Below are 21,386 nucleotides of genomic sequence, written 5' to 3' on the forward strand. Positions count from 1 at the left end.
TCCTGTGCGACCTCTCGCCAATAACAAACGAAATACGAAATATAGTACCATGGTATATTTATTTAAGAATAAGACAATTGCTAATGTTTCCGGTAGAGTATTACGCTTTTAAAATACACATAAACCTAAGAGCGTTTTCACATTGCCTAATCCGATATCGGATGTAGGAAGTCTTTAATATTCGACTTATTTCAATGACCAATGCGAAGACTTTTACTATAGGTACACCTCTCGCGTCGACTTATATGACAGTTCATTTTTAGGGCTCCGTACCCAAAGGGTAAAAACGGGACCCTATTACTAAGACTCCGCTGTCCGTCTGTCTGTCAGCAGGCTGTATCTCATGAACTGTGATAGCTAGACAGTTCAAATTTTCACACATGATGTATTTTTGTTGCTGCTATAACAACAAATACTAAAAAGTACGGAACCCTCGGTGGGCGAGTCCGACTCGCACTTGGCCAGTTTTTATATGGGTGTATCATAATAAATATAATAATACATGATATGAAACATATTATTTATTTAATATTTTTTAAATTAAACCCAAAGAGACTAGACCCACCAGAAAGATAGAGAGATAGAGGTATTTAATTTTATTTTGATTTATTGGTATTTAATTATTCTGATGATCTTGGAATCATTTAAAATTCGGAGTTTAAATTAAATTTATAAATTGGACACGGGAGCAACAATATGTATAGCAAAGGTTAGGAACCACTGTGCTAAACCATAAATTCGTTTTTCGTGCTGTCGAGCAGAGTTAACGATTGTGTCGAACAACAAAAAGTCGTGACTACATCATGTTTCTTGTAAAACATATATTATTTTCTTTACCATAACACTTCATTAAGTCACTTTAGGTTTCACGTTTAGATTCAATTGGGTGTGGTGTGCCCCAAAAACTATTTATCATTAGGTACAAAACTAAATAGGTACACCGGTACACCGTACAAGTACGCTCATCATTGGCCACATCAGGGCCCATTTCACTAACGGTATTAGACTAATATTATTAGTCCACAAACTGTCAAATCGTATGGGTTGCCATGACAACACACTAATAATATTAGACTATTGTCGTTCGAGAAAATTGGCCCCATCTGTGCTGTTGTAGATGTTTGTTGTGTTGTGGCGCTTGTGGGTTTACGGGGTCCTGAATCGCCGTTGATGGCTATAAAGTCCTATAGCAGCCGGGCATTTCTTGCCGCTCATTAAATATCTCTATACTCTATACCTAAGGAACCCTAAAATTCGGCTGATATGTAGCTGTAACAGCAAAAATTAAATTCAAGAAAAAAAATACAGACCGATCATAGCAAAAAAAGAAAAAGAGTCAGTACGCATCCATCGCAATATACAGTTTTTTGCTACGAAAGTTTATCGTTTCATCAATACAAGAAGTTTTTGTTCAATTAGTCGTTTTTAGGGTTCCGTAGTCTAATAGGAACTCTAAAACACCATGAAAGTTAAGCTTAGTAACGACTTTCAATGAAAACAATAGCGAACGTGATCGGTTAAACTGTTTTTGAGTTTGCGAAAGACTTCCCTTCTTAGTAAAAAGACGCACAAGTGCTGCGAAGGTGCTTACTTTTGCTTATTATGTACATGATACCCACTAAATATCTCCGTCCAAGGAAGGCAGCCTATTGTGAGATTTGTGAGGGATGTGTACCTACGGAACCCTACATTGAGCATCGCCCGACAAGCTCTTGACCGGTTTTTTTTATCGACGACAAGGACCGCCCGCCGCGCTCGCCGGGTGCCAACAAATTAAATAACGGCTATTGAAACTGCCTGGGGACATGTCACAGTACAGTCGCCATCAGATATATCGGAGCGGCCGAGGTGCTCACAAATATCTGAACACGCACTCTAGCACCTTTTCAGATATTTGTGAGCACGTTGGCCGCTTCGATATTCCGATATATCTCATGGCGACTGTACAATACGTGACAATAATGCAACACGCCTTTAAAGTGCCGGCAAAGTGCTTTGTTTTCAGAGAATAAGGGTTAAATTTTACACTTGAGTCTTGACAGAGCCGTTAGAGATATTTTTAATTTCTTCAAATGTTTGAACATGTTAAAGTTCCGCTACTTTTGATGCTGGCTTTACCAATATAGCCACTTACATACCTGGGGCCAATTTCTCGAACGATTTTAGACTAATATTATTAGTCCACGAACTGTCAAATTGTATGGGTTGTCATGACAACACACTAATAATATTAGACTAATATCGTTCGAGAAATGGGCCCCTGTAGCAATAGGTCGAGCACATACCATATTGCAATATACTCGTATAATCCGTGGGTGGAGTGTTTTCCTAAGGAAAACCTTCGGCGACCTAAATTGACGTAATGTCCACTGGACAAACAGATCGTAACTTCTGTTCGATTGCCCACACGTTTAGTTGTTTACCCCTCGTTGGGGTCCGTCCTACCAGTACCTTATACATATCAAAGATAGATATAACTCCGTAATAGATGGATACAGTCTAAGGAAAAAACGTGCCTCGAAAATCAAGAAAATTTGATTCTCATTCAGAGGGCGCTACTAGCTTTGGCCTACTGTCGTATAGATGGCGTTGACGGTTTCGTTTGTTATTTAACAATTTTAACGCATATCAGTGAAAGAACATGCGTGAAAATCATAAAAATAATTAATGCAAATAAAAATAATAATTTATACATATTTAAATAAATTTTATCGTATTTTTATAAATCTTCATTTTTAGTTTTAAAGTGTGTCGATAGATGGCAGTGACTGTGGTTACGTTTTTTCCTTAGACTGTATCCATCTATTACGGAGTTATATCTATCATTGTACATATTTACCTAAGTAATAGCTAGAAATAATTGCAAGGTGGATAGACGCCAGTTGTGTGCTGTCTGGCAAAGACAACTGCGGGCGCAGCATGGTTCCATTTTCATCGCCTGTCACTATGACCGTCACTTTCGCACTTACATACTTGTTAGAACGTGACAGGCATGGTGACAAGCTACAAAAATGCGACCGTGCTACCGCCGCGGGTCACCTTGTCAGTAAGATCAAAGAAAGCTACGTATAACTCACTCATCCCTTTCTTTTGGGTGCTAGTACAAGCGTAAGTACGTAAAGGGGCCCACTGACTATCAGTTCGCCGGACGATATCGGCCTGTCAGTTTGAACAAAAATTTGACAGTTCCGAACAACTGACAGGCCGATATCGTCCGGCGGACTGATAGTCTGTGGGCCCCTTAAGTACCTACTATTATCTCTGTCTATGTTTGAAATGAAACAGTCCGGGCCAAACTATAGATACGAAACTGTCAGCGTCTTTTTACACACGCCTTCAAATGTTTAATTTGCAGTTCCACTTCTTCAAAGCTGGTTATTATTGAAGAACTTGCATGCGATTTTCGTTACATTTCGGTATTTAGTTGATCCATGGTCGATCGATGGAATTCATTGTAAGTTAGCAATGTATCGAATATTGCATACAAGTTATATCTAAATGGGGCATTAAGAATCTACTCTTTCGATATTTTGAAGTCGATTAATTAGCTCTGCCTTTATTTAAGACACGTATACATATGAGATATTGTCTTGTGGATATAAATGTCTGAATTAAATTAAATTGATTGATTAATTGATATGAGTAGGTAAATATGTAGGTCTTAGAATAGCATACTTAAGTACCTATTCGTGAAAGAAAAAAACATGCTTTCCGCATTTTGATGCGTTCAAACATAAGTAGTCAATATTTGAAAGCTTAAGGCGGTTTTGTCAACATTTGTCCAATATGAGTTGTGAATGACTTGGGCAAGGTGAGTAGGTATGTGTGTTACTATGAGTATGAGCTTCAAGATGATAATAATAATTATCTTTTGCCACACCCCAAGGGGTTTCAAGAACTGTATATAATGTCTATAAGTTGAATGCAAATAAAGAAATAAAATGGAATATACCGTTAGTACAGTCAGTTACAAAGTTAACTAAGATGGCGTGGTGTTGAAAGTTGAAAGTGATTGTGATATGACGTTGTTGTTAGTTGTTAAGAAAATGGAGGTCTATTCATTAGTATTTTATGTTATCAATATGCAATAGATATGACCTGTCACTTTTGACAGCTGACAGATCATACTAATTATAAATTGATAACAAGAAATCACTATTTAAATAGACCTATTCGAGCGTGTGTAGATCATTTTGGACTCCTCGCCGGCTTAGCTATTATGCTTCTGACTAAAGTCAGGCGACGTAAGAGGAACATTGGACCAATATACATTTGTATGAAAGTGTCATACATTTGCTCTTATCTCACGAAAAAAAATACCTACTATTACTAACTACACAGAGGCAAATTTAAACTCTGCCTTTTGTTATCAGAAATATATTGATAAATATTTATATTTGTTGTCATTCGCGTATGCTTTTCGCTCGTACTTGAAGAGAGCGAGACTATAGTCTATAGTCTATAGACTATAGACTATAGTCTCCATGAGCGAGACGCACTGGCGAATTCTAACAACATGATATAATTTTGACTCCCAATAAAAAAATAAGTAACATATTACCTATATACCTATAGGTATAGTAGGTACCGGACTTATTCAACATGTATGTACCTAAATAAAATCTTTATGGTTATTTTATTTATTTTGTCAAGTATTTCAACAACTGTCATCGTACCAAATTAAACGTGCTTTGAATTGAATAGTGATGTGCAATTGTAATAAATACTTATCGATACTTTATATTCTTGTTATGCAATTTTTGGAACGAAATAAATATATTTTTTCATTGCAATTGTTATTTTAAAAGAGATTATGAGTCATGTTTATATTATGTCTACGATTTATATGTTCATTTGGATCAAAAATCTTTTCGTCTTGTTTTTGTCCTCAAAAAATGTGACGGTGTGAAGCTTTTTGTATGGGATGAAATTTCGTTTTTATTTTTCTACAGCTAGAAAGACACTCGACTTGTTTTATTTATTAGATTAAAGACAAAAATACAAGCGTGACATAGTGGTCAGAAACAAAGATAATGAAAAGAACTTTTGACCCATTCATCTTTTTTTTGTTAAATTTAGAAACATCATGTAAAATTTGATACTTATTTCGATACATTAATGTATATCGTGTGCTATCTGTGTATTTTGATAACTAACTTGTTTACTGCGATCAGTGGTATATAATATAAGAGACTAATATTATTTTTATTTAACAGGTTAGTGTGAAATGTCACTAACAAACGCTACTTAATAGTATATTAAACACGCCAAGTTTTAACCGATCAATATTTTTTATGATATTCTCATGGTATTTATATTATAATATGCATTTTTAATAGGTTTTTACGGAAGAAACTCACGCTAGACATGGCCGAAACAAAACAAATTGTGACAGAATACTCACAGAATTAAAAAAAAAAATTCTTCATAGTAAACCGAAGTATTTCATCACCTTATGCCAATAGCCAACATATCTATGTGAAAATTATGAACTACTGTTGAAACTTGAGCACTAGTTTTTACAACACGATTAATATCGAGTTACTATAATTAGTACTTGTATATCGTGCGCTCGCTCGTTCGAGCCGATTGTTTCCAATAAACAGGTATTACTAAAGCTAAAAAGACTTATGTGACTACGGTTATCAGATTGAAATAAGACTTTATAGAAATGTATGGTAGAACACTTCGTCAGTCGCACTCTGGGAAACATACACAATACTCTTTTGTTTCACAACTGACCGTTTTTAACTTGAACTTTATGTGGAATTGTGAGTTATGTTCGTACAGTAATCTTCATATAATTTATGTACCTATAAATAAATAATGTACCTACAAGCAAAATAATTTTAAGTTCTAACAATTAATTCCTGGTGCGTAATCATATGGAAATATATGCCGCTATAGGTACAAGGTACAAACTTACTCGCCGCGCGCTGTTCGCAGTCCCGGCGGCGCGCTGGACAGCGACAGCAAAGAGCAAACTGGACATATTCCAAAGCCCTGAAGCCAGTTTTATGACAGTTAGTAACCAATACCTGGAGTCTGTAACGAGGCCGAGCTCAATTAATGTATAGTATGTGTAGTATGTGTAGTAGTGCATTCAGGTATGTTGTAAGACCTGTAATTAAAAAATTTCTCATTGTTAATATTATGCTGAAGTTGTTAATATAAGGAATAATAAAATAAAATAAACTTATAATATAATAACTATTTATAATGCCTATTCAAAGGCCTCCTAGCCTAGTCGGTAGTGACCCTGCCTGCGAAGCAGGTGGTCCCGGGTTCTAATCCAAGTAAGGGCATTTATTATTTGTTTCTGAGTTATAGATGTTTTCTATGTATATAAGTCTTGATATATACCTACATATGTATTATATTTATCGCCGTCTAGTGCCCAGAACACAAGCCTTATTGAGCTAGATCGATCTTTGAAAAATTAGGTCTAAAACTAGGTCAACCTTTGTAAAATTGTCCTATAATTAATATTTATTTTTATTTTTTATTTTTAAAGGAGTATACATATATTTAAACACTTTATTAACCGATAATTTTTAAATTGAAACGGGAGTTAACAATGTGCACTTACTTTTGTTATTTAGTATGACGTTTCGAACGTGACATACATTACGTTTTTGGTCACAAGAAGATTCAGCTGAGCACAAAAAAAAGTTTCGGTAGATTATGTAAAAATATATAAAATATTAAGCACAGTTAATCCTTAAGCCTCCTGACAGTTTTGTTTTTTATCGATAGGTACGTCCTTATAATCTCAATTGTTACGGTTTCGTTACAGTTTAATGAAAGACGGAACCTTGGCGATATATAACTAAATAATGAGTAATTTACTATTGTTTTGAATATAATTTAAATAATCAAGTAAGGTTTAAATACTCTTTTAATTCACAGTAATTTGTCGATAACAATACATTTTTGTTTGAAACCGACAACTGACATATTACGAGTACGAGTATACTCATTTAGTGCGACGTTTGTTATACGAATAAATGATGACAGATAAAAAATTATCTGTTTGTGTTTTGTTCGCATATTTTTTTCGTTACACATAAAACTAAATGTCGCTTAAATTATTTTATACAGTTTTAATTTTATAATTAATTATTGTTAGAGTAATTATATATGTAATATGTAGGTAATTAATAACTAAATAATCTCTATGCTAAGGGCGGTTAAACTGTAAACTACTTTATATTTACCGACATATTTTTAAGGCTAAAGATACCGAAAAATATGCCTACGTTGCTCCAAAACTTTCTCCAAAATTCTAAATTAAATTTATTATATCGTGGTATATATAATTATATAATACCGATTCAAGGTACACCATTACTACTATCGTGTTCTAACACTTAAATGGGGTTGTGATATAGTTTTCATCTCTCTCTCTCTGTGTGGTCGCTCCCTCATGACTGAGGATCGTGGTCATCAGTGGATGTGGATGCTCCACACCTGGTTCTTGTGATCTCCTCCATCGATTCCTGTCCATCGCGTCTCTGACGACCGAGCAAAAGCTGGTTGAGGATGGGGCCCCTTTTACTTGATCGCTCCATCTAGTTGGAGACCGTCCCCGGCCTCGTTTGCCCTCCGGTTTCCAACAATGATCAGCTTTTTAAGGCTTTCATCTCCCCTCCTCATATACCTATAAAAACTATTGCAGCACAACTAGTACCTACTCAGCGGAGAGCAAAGTGGGCACATTTTTTACGGTAGGTATTGACTTTGTAATTCACTTAGCAGCGGCCGTAGCACGGTCGCATTTTTATCACCTGTAACCATGCCTGTCACGTTCTAGCAAGTATGTAAGTGCGAAAGTGACAGGCATAGTGACAGGCGATAAGAATGGAACCATGCTGCCACCGCAGATTTATTTGTGTACGTTTCGCTAATTACTACGACTATTTGCGGAGATACTTAGTGGTAAACTGGTAATGAGCATCATTTAACTTACTAACACTCAGAGATTGGCCAGTCTATTATTAGTTGATATAAATTATTAACATATTTAATGATACCGCATTAATCAAGTGACAGCAGATGTTACGGTAATTTGTAAAACTGTTTTATCTAATAGGACAAAAAAAAGACATTTACTAGACTAGAAAACCATAATAATTTCAGATAATAAAATTTTTATATCTATAATCTATAATTTTATTTGTATCAAATTTATATTTTAAGTTTATATTGCAATAAATTATTTTTACGTCATTATTTTATTTCGTCGTTTTTTTTTATGGTCTTAACCCTTAAATGCATAATGATGTATATATGCATCGTATATTTGATGGTCCGTGGCTCAATATGCAGCTATCCAAAATCACATTTATTACTTTTATACAGCATGACACATCTATTTCAATTTATTAAAAAGTTATACAAAAAATCATGCATTTAAGGGTTAAAGTTTTTATTTTTAAAGCCCGTTTTAGTGTCCAACTGCTAGGAAATTCAGAAGCAGATCCCGTCTTGCGAATTTAGAAGTCTTCCGGCTGGATAGCCGGAAAACGTCTGTACTTTTTCTTATTATTAAAAAAAAAACATTGAAGGGATACCAAAAAGGTAGATCCTTTTCGGCCTGCTTTTACCTTGATTTATCCCTGGCGTCTATCTTTGGTATCCTTTCAATGTTTTATTTTAATAATAAGAAAAAGTAACATGAAAAATTTAACGATCGATAAACATAAATACGAAAAAAAGTGACGCGAAAACATAAACTACATCGTTTTATCGTTAAAAAATAAAAAGTGTATCCGCCTAATCATAAAACGTTGGTCGGTTATAAATAGACAGCAACCAGTGTTAACTGTAAAGTAATTAGCTAGTAATTACGACAAGTGCATCGCGTTCGTCGGTCAACGAGTTAATTGAATCACGACGTAATATGATTGCTGACAGCGAATTCATGTCATGTATATGGGTGTCTTGTGTCACTCGTGTTATTGTTATTTATGAATGAAATGAAATCAATTCTTTATAGTAACTTCTTCTTCCTCGCGTTGTCCCGGCATTTTGCCACGGCTCATGGGAGCCTGGGGTCCGCTTGGCAACTAATCCCAAGATTTGGCGTAGGCACTAGTTTTTACGAAAGCGACTGCCATCTGACCTTCCAACCCAGAGGGAAAACTAGGCCTTGTTGGGATTAGTCCGGTTTCCTCACGATGTTTTCCTTCACCGAAAAGCGACTGGTAAATATCAAACGATATTTCGTACATAAGTTCCGAAAAACTCATTGGTACGAGCCAGGGTTTGAACCTGCGACCTTCGGATTGCAAGTCGCACGCTCTTACTGCTAGGCCACCAGCGCTTTCTTCTTTCTAGTAACTATGGTCTCATATTTTTTTTGAGTAGCCTTATGTGCATATAATTATACTTATTAGTTATACATGAAATAAAACTATGAAAACGGATTATATCGCGTATATTGAATTTATAATACATAGGGATGTATTATAAATTCAATATACGCGATATAATCCGTTTTCATAGTTTTATTTCATGAGTAACTATCGCGGTAACCGAAGACAATATTATTAGTTATACTTAATTATTCTTTATATAATTATTATTACTTACACTGCTATACTTACTTGTGTATTGTCGTGTCTTTGTATCACTTGTGTCTTTGTAACAATTCGTAGTGAAGTTTTTTAAACCGCAAAAATTTAATTGCAATTTTATCGTTAACTATGTCTCATATACTTATAAATAAATATAATTTTCCTAATAAATTATTTTTAATTAACTTTTCTGTTTTAACAGTATTACAGTGCCAGTTATCATTATCATTTTACAGCAAACTTTGTAAGTATATTTTAGGAACAATATACAATTAAAATTTATTAGTTCGACAGTAAACTAGTCATAAAAAACTAAACCGCTAACTTAAGTCATTACAAAAAAAATTGAAAAAGTACTTTCGGACCCACCATAAATTAGATTTAGGAAATCGTTACGTACCTAACACGAATTCACAAAGTCACACATGCAATAAAATACACACTACTGCATAAAAGCTTGTATCAAATAAAAACCTCATAAATTCGTAATTTTATTACATGTGAAATATTGAACAAAAGATCACCGGCGATTTAAGTTACCCCAACATAAAACCACACCTGGCTCTGTATTCTCGACGACACAATTAATTTGTTTGTATCTAGTCCTATCTGTGTTTTACTAATTACAAACCTCATCACCACAGGTGTGGTCGATCTAGGACAGATAACATTACTTAGGCACGTTTATTGTCCCGTGTACCTACAGACTACAGACATTAAAAATGTATATGTATCATGTATCTAACGCGAAATTTTCGTGCAAATTTTCCCGGCTCGTCACTAATATAAAGTAGTGATGGGCCAAGATCGGTAATAATTAACAAATTATCGAATGTAAGTAATATTTTTATTGTTTTTTGTTTGGAAGCTGATCTTGTCTAAAATTCAAATACATGTAAAAATACAAGGTTAAAGTCATTTTAATTAGCATTTATAATATTTTCTTATATAATTCGAAAAATATTGTAATTTAACTCATGTGCTTTGTTGACAATAATATTTATTTATTTAGACAATAGAGACAAAGAAAATGTACAAATTTTTGGCTTTGCAGTATTGATACGACGTGCAAATGCATTTTTTTATTTTTAGATGATCCAACTGGAAACATGTCTGTGCTGTGTGATGTAGGGGCAGATAGCACGCAAGTATCTGCTCGGACTACTAGTAGTGATGGCCGCTAGCTGTTACTCAATTATCCCAATTAGCTTGATCATATCCATCCGTTTCCCTGTTAACTCTATTCCTGTACGCTTCTGTTTGAACGTGGAGTGGATATAACTAAGAAAAGTGTATTAAGTAATAATAATAATTAAACGTGTAATATTCTTTAATAAATATTAGGTTCCTCTCTGCGGCCCTGACCACCGGCAGCTTGGGCCCCGCTATTGTTTTTGTAATTATTTTGTTATTCTAAAATGACCTCGCTACAATTATACCTATACATAAATATTTATCATTGTTTTTAAGGGGTGATGTCACAGAATAATGAATGACTGGAATGAGTGTTGTGAAAAGGTAAACAATATCATTGGCAATTATAATTAGGGCTTGATTCACATCACGCGTATTGGCTATTAATAGATTATATTTAACTTAGCAGGCTCTCGCAAGCATATGGCAAGTCTGGTGCTAATCAAGATTACGAGATAGCTAATATTCGTAAATCATTTTGCATTAATCTATGCTTTTGAACTAGTATAATGTTACCGTTAGATTCGTTAATAATAATAGTTAAGAGAACCGTGGGCGAACGCTTCACAAAATATTTTTACAAAATTTGATGTATACTTTTTTAATACATATTTTTATTTATTATAAGAGTTAGTACAAACCAAACCGCGATCAAATTGTTCGAAGCTAATTTATATTTTTTATAATGTTAATATCCAGAGGAAAATGAGAACTATTACTTTTGTATGGAAAAGCGTTCGTCCATTGCCTATCCGCTTTTGATGTTATTCTGGTCCATCCGACAATTCCACTAAAATTATGATAAGATTTGGGAATTTCAACAATGAATTGAAACGGCTCAAACATCTGTTAATTGGCGAAGTCACGAATTTCTATACAAAATAGCTTTTGGACGATAATGACGTGATCTTGACTCGTTAACCTAGATGTAGGAATAATTATAATCACGTTCCGTGTAAAAATACAACAGCAATAAATGCACGAACAGTCAAACAACTCTAATTACAATTAAATTGTGTTAGTATCTACGTGCTATTGTTTACAAAATGAACGATAACACGACGAAAAAATAGACCCATTTTTCTACGAGTGATTCCTCCATGACTATCGATATCGATAAATTGATTTCATATGTACGCTTGGTAGGGTTTGATGTTTTTTGTCAAATAAAACCTTAAAAATTATCCAGTTTGTACATATACGCAAATCAGCAACATGCTTCGTCCAAAACAAACCAATGATGATATCCGCAATAGGCTTTGTTTTTTGTTAACTCATCCATGTAAGAAAGGTGAAAGTTGAGCATCTTCCGTGAATTTTGAAATGGAAATGGGGCACATATGGTACCCTATAAATTAGAACATTATTGCACAATTCAACAAAGAAAAGAGTGCAAATGCCGAACTTAACGCCTCTAGGCATTCTTCACCAGTCAACCATTGGGCTAAACAGGAACAGTTTAGTGCAAGATTTTAGAAAACTGTATTTTATGAGGAATTTTAATATGGAAATACCAGCGTAACAATCATATCAAAGGGAATATATCCGCGAGTACCTACATATAGTCATTGTGTATTGTTACTCAGCCTCTCGGAACCACATCACAGCTTCTATATCCTCCGATGAATAGACGATTCAATTATGTACTTACCTACAATACCTACGTTTATGTTGGTTGTAGTTATACTTAGATTAATTCTGATAAATTTGACTCACCATACATACGTGCCCGAAATTGAAATTATCTAAATTTGCGTAGACGATGCGTCATTTAAAAGTTTTAAAACACCTCAGTAAACACTTTTTTGAAATAAGTGAGTATAAACTAAACTACCTGAGAACTATATAAGTTTTAGTTAATACCTCGGACTTCTTTTTTGCTTATAAATAAATAATATTAATATGTACCTACTCCGTAGTAAGTAGACATAATTGCGACAAAAACCCATGCCACCTTATGTTTTGCGGAAACCGTATGTTTTATAATTAAAATCTCCTATTTTTATCAACTTCCCTTTAGAAAGCAGATACGTTAGTTAACGGTTAACATTTTTCCTATATTTTATTTTCCCTCTGTTCTGATTGAACATCATGAATAATTGAAATTAGCCCTTTATTACCACCATAGAGTAACTTATACTAGAGCGGTACTGTCATAGTAAATTTTGTAACCCCAGTATATTCACTGCCATCTGTCGACACACTTTAAAACTAAAAATGAAGGTTTATAAAAATAGTAAAATGTATTTAAATATGGATAAATAATTTTTTTATTTGCATTAATTATTTTTATGATTTTGACCCATGTACTTTCACTGATATACGTTAAAATTGTTAAATAACAAACGAAACCGTCAACGCCATCTATACGACAGTAGGCCAAAGCTAGTAGCGCCCTCTGAACGAGAATCAAATTTTCTTGATTTTCGAGGGACGTTTTTTCCTTAGACTGTATCCATCTATTACGGAGTTATATCTATCTTTGTTACCACTGACAATAAAAACATAAACTTGTGTCAGCGGTAAACAAATATATAGTACAGGGTGGCTAAAAAATAAGTGCATTTCCGTTGCCAGGGAGGTTTTAGGATTATACTGAGCAACTTTTACTACGGGAACAACTTTTACTCGAAAAAAAAATACCCCCCTCATAAAAAATGGACCAACCAAAATGTATGAAACAGTCAATTTTTTTCGCGATTTCGGGGCTACTACCATAGTAAAAGTTGCTCAGTATAATCCCAAATCTCCCTGGCAACGGGAATGGACTTATTTTTTTCGCCACCGTGTATAAACTGCTAATACTGCTATTCTCATTATCGCAACCGTTATTTTACTGAATTTATTATTAGTATGGTAATTATGCTTGACAGTTACAGATATACTGGGATGGAGCCAATTCTTTGTTGTCTGAAAAAATCATAGCGGTTATATTTTATCAAACTTTTTTAGACCCAGGAAGCCAACATAATTATATCACCAAAACGATTTTTTATCACTTTTACTGTAAAAGGAAAAACATCCATAAACCCCTTCATACCTTCTAATGTAAAAATTAATGTGTTATGTTATGAATATTGTAAGAAATATTTTTATTATGTTCAAAAATACTCACGTCAAAAATACACAAGCCCGTACGCCTCATTTTGTCACACAATTTTTCACGATAAAAATAAATCACAGCTTCGCACTAAAATTAACGCTTAAACACGTACAAATGCATCGTTCGTAAACATGCAGTTTCAACTTTCGAATCCTATCGGAATCTAAAAAATGCCGCGTTCCCGCGCCACTCGCTCCGCGTAACATCTGACATTTTACACACTTTTTAAACAAAACGCGAAACACTTGCACACTTTCGAATGCTAAATCGACAAGTTCACGACACTTTTGATACTCGCACAACAAACCACATGTAGTCGGTCTAATTCGGACCGTCCCCGACTTGGCAAAACTACACAAAAGCGAATAGTTTACCACCACTCTTGTATACGTATACTGGCGTAGCGCTGTTGCCGATGAGCGAGAGAGACGGAATGCGAGTTATCAGTATGCTATTGCGTATTTTGCGTAAGTTTCGAGTCGACACGTTAGCGTGCGTCTTTTTTTAACGCTCATTACAAAACGAGACGGCGGTCAAAGGGATTCTTGTGTTAGTGCAAAATGAAAGGGCAGTTGGGTGCCGGTTCCTAGGGCATAGTACTGGTGTGAGAGAGAAGGATGTGTGTTGGTCAGTTCAGCGCAGGTATCCGGATTCCCTGGTTGTGCAGGCCGGTGATAACACCGGTCAGCGGTCAGCTTGTGAGCCGACCTCTATACATTATTTTATTATAGACGAGAATAGCACCAACAATAACTTTTGTTCAGTTGAAAATAAACGAATAGATTCGATAAATAAAACATTACTGTAATATTCTGTTACCATTTATTTTTTTATATTAGAAATAATAAAATAAACTACAAATATGAAATGCAAAACAAATGATCCTCTCCTCATCATCTTCCTCGCGTTATCCCGGTATTATGCCACGGCTCATGGGGACAGTATCCTTCCTATCGAATTCAAAATATAATATTACGTCTTACATAATTAATTAATTAAATTAGCATAACAACTATAATCATAATAAAATATCGATAATTCTTATATCGAGTCGAAAACGGGATATGGCCCCTCACTAATTTAATTTAAAAAAATATTTTGTGTTTTGTTACGATGGGGTATTTGACACATGTTGAAATTTAAACTTAATCTAGTTAAATAGATAGAAAATAAATAATTTATCACAATAAATTGGAAACTTAAAAAATATATGGGAATAATAAAAAAATACAACAGTTAAAAAAAAACATTTTTTTTAACTTTCAAATAGGAAAAAAATAGGTCGGTACCATTCGATTCCTGACATTTTATTTAAAAAAAAATATTGTACTGCAAAATATACATAAACGCAACAAAATCGCAATTTCCTTGTTTTCCATACATCGAAACGGCTTCTAAGCAAAGTGACACAGTGACGTCAGGACATCGTCAGGATGTGTTGCCATTTTGTTAGAGCGTTCTGTCAGTAAAGTGCCGGTGCCAGACTTTAACCATCATTTTGTGACTTTTGTATTGCTTTAAGACAATGGGTCCCATACAGACATTGGATCCTTAAAACAAACCTGATCGACTGATACCATTAAAAAATGTCAACTAGGTACACTATTGCATGAAAAATATAGTAAGTAAGTAAGTAAGTTTTTATTGTATATAAGAATCAGGTTACATTGCAGGTCGAATATAATAAATATAATTCTGCAACCCTACTAAGGTTATCTGAAAGAGGTCGCTTATAGCGATAAGTATGACTGCCTGGTGCTATTCAGTTTCTATGTTTTATTATATTGTATTCTTTCGGTGTGCAATAAAAATTACTAAAACAATACTTTACCCTTTTATTTTTTGCTTGTTCTTATTACTTTTTATTCCCCTTTTATTTATCTAAAATAAATATTTAATAAGCATTATTTAAATATGTAAATCTGAAATAAATATTTTCAATTCAATTTATCTCGGATTAGAATACAAATGCATATCAGCCAGAAAATTTGTTATATACCTACCACCAATGATAAATTTCGAATGTTGTCAATTTTAGGACTATATATCTCGGACCCTAAGTCTGCTCAAATGTGCCCATGATATTATACTGTATTGTAGCAGAGGCAACTAGGTTAGGGGTAGGCTAGTCCAGCCAGCCCAACTCCTCAAGGAATCCAATGAGACCTGTGTCCCCATGGACATTAGCACCGTTGCCACGCTGAATTGCCAACGAGATGACGAGAAGTCAAAATTTGGCCCAGAAAAATAGGTTTTTGCCTCGTCGAGCGCAATTAACTCCAGTACGGAAATGATGGTCGTTCTTTTCTACGTGATAGCGTGATAAAACGGTATCCGTCACGGATATTTTGTCACGTGGATAAAGCAATCCATAATACGCCTGCCGATGGCTTTACTGCAATGTATGTGTGGGTTCCAAATGTGTAACTTTGCCGCTACGTTTTTCAAAGGCGTATTTCATAAATCATAAATCATTTATTTTCGTGATAAACTTAAATACATACTAGCATTACAAGGAAAATTAAAAAAAAACATATTTGCAGTGTTTACCACGAAATGGGCTCGCCTCAGCATAATGCCGACCCAAGTGTCGGCGCTGATCTTCCGGCGAGTCCATTTGTGGGCCACGATCGCAGCTGTACGGCACAGCCTCGTAAAATTGAACGCATCCAGTTGCGGTGACTGAGAGCGCCGTCGCCGCCGTCTATTTAACAAGAGGCGCTACGCCAAGTGGGGCTATGCACATTTTTGACCCATTGTTCTACGTGAACAGCGGTTTTTTTGCGTGTATTATATTAACATGGACTCAATTTTTGCGTAACAGTTACAACTGAGGTACTTATATACCTTAGCTCGGGTCTTGTTAAGCTTAACAAAAAAGGCCAAGTGCGAGTCGGACTCGCCCGCCGAGGGTACCATACTTTTTAGTATTTGTTGTTATAGCGGCAACAGAAATACATCTACTGTAAAAATTTCAACTGTGACAAACAGACAGACAGACGGACAGACGGACAGCGGAGTCTTAGTAATAGGGTCCCGTTTTTACCCTTTGAGTACGAAACCCTAAAAACCGACTAGCTAGAGAGTCGGGACTCGATAGTTCCATAATACCAAAGATAGATATAACTCTGTAATAGATGGATACAGTCTAAGGAAAAAACGTGCCTCGAAAATCAAGAAAATTTGATTCTCGTTCAGAGGGCGCTACTAGTTTTGGCCTATAGTCGTTCAGATGGCGTTGACGGTTTCGTTTGTTATTTAACAATTTTAACGCATATCAGTGAAAGAACATGGGTCAAAATCATAAAAATAATTAATGCAAATAAAAAAAATCATTTATCTATATTTAAATACATTCTATCGTATTTTTATAAATCTTCATTTTTAGTTTTAAAGTGTGTCGACAGATGGCAGTGAATTTACTGGGGTTACAAAATTTACTATGACAGTACCGCTCTAGTATAAGTTACTCTATGATAATACGTAATGTATTAAAATAGTTTGATTCCCAATCCCCTACCTACAGAAAATTGGCGTTGGAAAACTGTTGTCCCCATTCATCGACACCAGGTGGTATATACGTAGGTCGTTTACTTTACCAACTTCAAATAAGTTTATAAAATAAATAAATAAAATAATAAATTTTATATTCATACAATTACAGTCCATAGTTGTGAGTATATATTCAGTAAACAACTCGGCAGATTGATTCTACCATCCTGTAGGACGAGCACATGATTGGCGCGACAGTATCTCGCCATGAGATAGACTACCACGCGCGCGAGATACGCGGGATAGTCTTTTACTAACTGTATGAATTATAGGGGGACGGGTAGTCTATGTCGCGGCGAGATACTCTCGCGCCAATCATGTGCAGATATTTCTTCAGTTTGAGTTCAAAGTCTACTTGTTCTGACGCATATCTCTTCTTGTTATTTTAGAGAATGTGAACTTTTAACGCGTTAATAGTAGTCTGATCGGTTACTTTTGATGCTTACTGTACTTATGCTTTTATATATAATACCTATACTAAATAAATATGTATAGCACTGACACTTAGCTAGAATTTCGGTTACTGAAAAGATCCACATTTTTATTTCTCCGTATGACCATGTGGTCCATGTGGATCTGTGGATCTCATACATATGAGCCTTCTTACTCCACGGGTAAGTAAAGGTTTGTGCGGAGCAGTTAAGTTTATCAACATTGATAAAGGCTGCCGATCGCCTCCGTATGTGGGTCGCCACTTGTGTTTGCTTGTTGTCGCTTTGCGGCGACAAGTCGGACTTTTTATGTAGTAACTAGGTCTGAAATAATGAATTCCTATGGCCACATCTAATCCTCAATCTGAATCACCCAGCATCTATTGAAATGGTAAGTGCTACTACGTAAAAGTTAGTTGTTTTTGTTCAGCTAAGGCAGACTAACTGCTCGATTTAGTAGTACGGGTACCATAATATAGGTTTTTTAGTTTATTTTGTTTCCCACTTCTGGGCAAAGGCATTCCCTTTCTTCCGCCACTCATCAAGATTCGATACATTCTCTGACGAGGTCGTCCTGCCATCTCTTTTTTGGTCTGCCTCTGCTCCGGCTAATCTGTGGTACCTATTCGGTAGCCAATTGGGCCCGCGGATCCGGGTGCATTCGGCAGACGTGTCCCGCCCGAACCCTTCTGAGCTTAGCCGATGCATTAGCATTGGATCAACAAATTTATATATTAGCATTGGACCAACAAATTCAAGTTGCCTACGTCATGATTCGATTCGGCTAAACGAAATGCCAAAAAAGTTTAGATACAAGGTGGATACAAGCTATCATTCCTTTGACAACCCGGGAGAATGGAGCCCGGAGCAATGCTGGCACCGCATCCATGATGTTGTCCGTGAGTTGTAATCAAGACATTTTTGAAAAAGGCGCCTGTAGTTTAACGTCTTGACAAAACAAGGACTAGAACTTATTATATGCCCTTGCTTGTCTTACAACAATCCACACAACCGGAAAGAATGCGATTCGCCAGCCGTTTGCGATAAAGCCTCAGTCGCGATACGACCGCGGCATTACAAAAGTAATAGTTAGAAAACTCCTTCACAATTGTTTCTGAAAACAGTTGCGCAAACACAATTTTCTAGCAGTATACCGTCGGTGCGTGAGCTGTGCGCGTGGCTCCCAAGTCGACCCACAACTCCTGAGCATAAAGGTGGCAGGGACGACCCGAGCGGTATGAGCAAACTATGGTTGAAAGACTAGTTTGTTCGCCCCGGCTCGTGTCGTTGAAAGTCACGATATCCACGTGTTTAGTGCCGATTTTTACGCTCCAGATCTTTATCGGAAATAAGCTGGTGAGTTGTTTTCAGTTCGATTTTAGTGTGGACAGTGGTCCTTCGTTGGTTGGATTTCAATCTTTGTCATAAATCGTTGCGTTTCTGTCTACAATTTTGACTCCGACCACGCTAAGTTTAAGTTGTGGCATGGCTAATTGGCCACGCCATACTTCACGTTGAACTTGGCGGTAAAAAGCGGCGTGGAAGGAGTCATACGGTTCAATTTAGTTAAGTAAATTGAATAATAGGTTTTATTACCACATATATAGGGTGGGCCAATGATAAATGCATTTTAACGAAAGACATCGATACGAAATGAGAATTTATCACTGGCCCACCCTATATACATATAATAATTATGTTATTATTATAACCACGCACATAACCTGAAAACAATGTTTCCGTGTGTTAATTTCCATTTTAGAATCCAATTTGAATAATTAATACATATTCGTAGGTAAATTAAATGGTCAAAATGTTATCTTTCTTGTATCTTCTCTCCATGATTCTCATAGATATATTATTCATTTGTTTTCAGAACCCAGAACCTTTTGTTCCAAAATTACGAAACTAACTTTCAGAAGCATGCTTTTTTTGTTTCAATTATTTTTAGGTATAAAAATGACTAATGTCACTATTAATCATGTTTGTGGTAAGTATTTCCATCGGTAAATATTTTTAAAGCTCAATAACCTCAATTAGGTAGATATAACGGCTAACAAAGATAGAGTCGGACTCGGACCGGACCAATACAACTTTTCAAACTTTTCTGTGACAAAAATGTGGAAGTGTCACCATGAACATCAAATTACATACTATTAAAATAACTATGACGTTTACTTATATTGCCACTTCCACATCCCGCATCCATGTTACCCCGAAATCGGCGCAGAGATAGCTTAGACGAACTCTAGGTACAATTAAATCTGTATCTTTGTATCTTAAATTACAATTAAGCAGATTTTTTTCTTCGGCTGCTTATTATTAAGGATAACTCACGCTAGACAGGGCCGGGCCCGGGTCGAGGCGTCCGACATGTCATTTTCTATGACGGCTGATCGGTGATCACGTGGTGCTTTCCATAGATAACGAAGCGAAGGAAGCTCCGGCCCGGCCCCGGCCCGGTCTAGCCTGTCATCCTTTACCCGGCGACGCAAACACATGAGTCCTATTAAACAAGCAAGCGGCCTGTCTCTAGGTAACAGCAACTCCGTTGATGTCAACGCGACACGCGGATGTGCCGAAAATTTTGCAATATTGAGAAAATTCCCACATGGAAAGCTCACATTTTTGAATCGGGGAGTATTTTACAAAAATAGCCTAATCAATTATAAAAAAAGACAAGTGCAAGTCGGACTCACCCACCGAGGGTTCCGTACAAATGTAACTATTTTTTTTACTTTATAGTTTTCAGATTTTTCCCTGTATTTGTAGTATAAAATAAAGTATAAGACCAAAAACCTATAATACTGGGTGTTTCCTGTAACAGCAGCAATAAATTAAACTGGAGGCTGTACGCCTCAAACCGACCAACATTTGTTCAGCAACTTTTTAAAATTATGAAATTTTTTAGATTTTACCTTTTTCATACTAATTAAATGTTATTTTCAATGTACATTGCCATCTGTGTGTTTGACGTTGCTTGTCACCCTTTAAACATAACAAATTTTGCAATACATTGCGTCATAGAATAAACTTTAAAGTGTAATGAAAGTCAAAACACGTTATTTTTAAAAGTTGCTGAACAAATGTTGGTCAGTTTGAGGAGTACAGCCCATGGAGTCTATATAAAGGAGCCAAATCTCTATGTATGAAAAGTGTCCATCATAAAACAGTAATTAGGCGGCGCCACCATACACCGAAATACTACCAAAAACAACCTACGTAATTTGGTGGGGTTATTTGTTGCCTTATATGGTTCATGTTATACTCATGTCCCAGAGTCTAACTAGCGCCACCGGAGAGATTAGGAACTATTATTTAAAGCTGAAAGCGGTCACTTTTGTAACAATTCTGCCATAAGAGATTGGCATCCTTTCTATACCATCCATAGTACAGCCTACAGATTAATATAATGCTCCTGTTACAGGAAACACCCGGTATAAGATATTGTAAGATAGATACAGTCTATGGAAAAAACGTGTCTCGGAAATCAAGAAAATTTGATTCTCGCATAGATGGCGCTGCCAC

The 21,386-nt window shown here is 35.7% G+C and overlaps 1 protein-coding gene across 1 annotated transcript in view; it reads right to left on the reverse strand.

The window, feature by feature from the left end:
* LOC134746300 (protein halfway) overlaps positions 1 to 14,245 on the reverse strand; it is a 45,796-nt gene extending 31,551 nt beyond the window's left edge. The window contains exon 1 of the mRNA XM_063680676.1: positions 13,888 to 14,245. Coding sequence (XP_063536746.1) covers positions 13,888 to 13,917 — 30 coding nt within the window. The 5' untranslated portion in view covers positions 13,918 to 14,245. The remainder of the gene's footprint in view (positions 1 to 13,887) is intronic.
* Between the last annotated feature and the right edge of the window lie 7,141 nt (positions 14,246 to 21,386).

This window comes from Cydia strobilella, chromosome 12 (assembly GCF_947568885.1).
Source record: "Cydia strobilella chromosome 12, ilCydStro3.1, whole genome shotgun sequence".
NCBI lineage: Eukaryota > Metazoa > Arthropoda > Insecta > Lepidoptera > Tortricidae > Cydia > Cydia strobilella.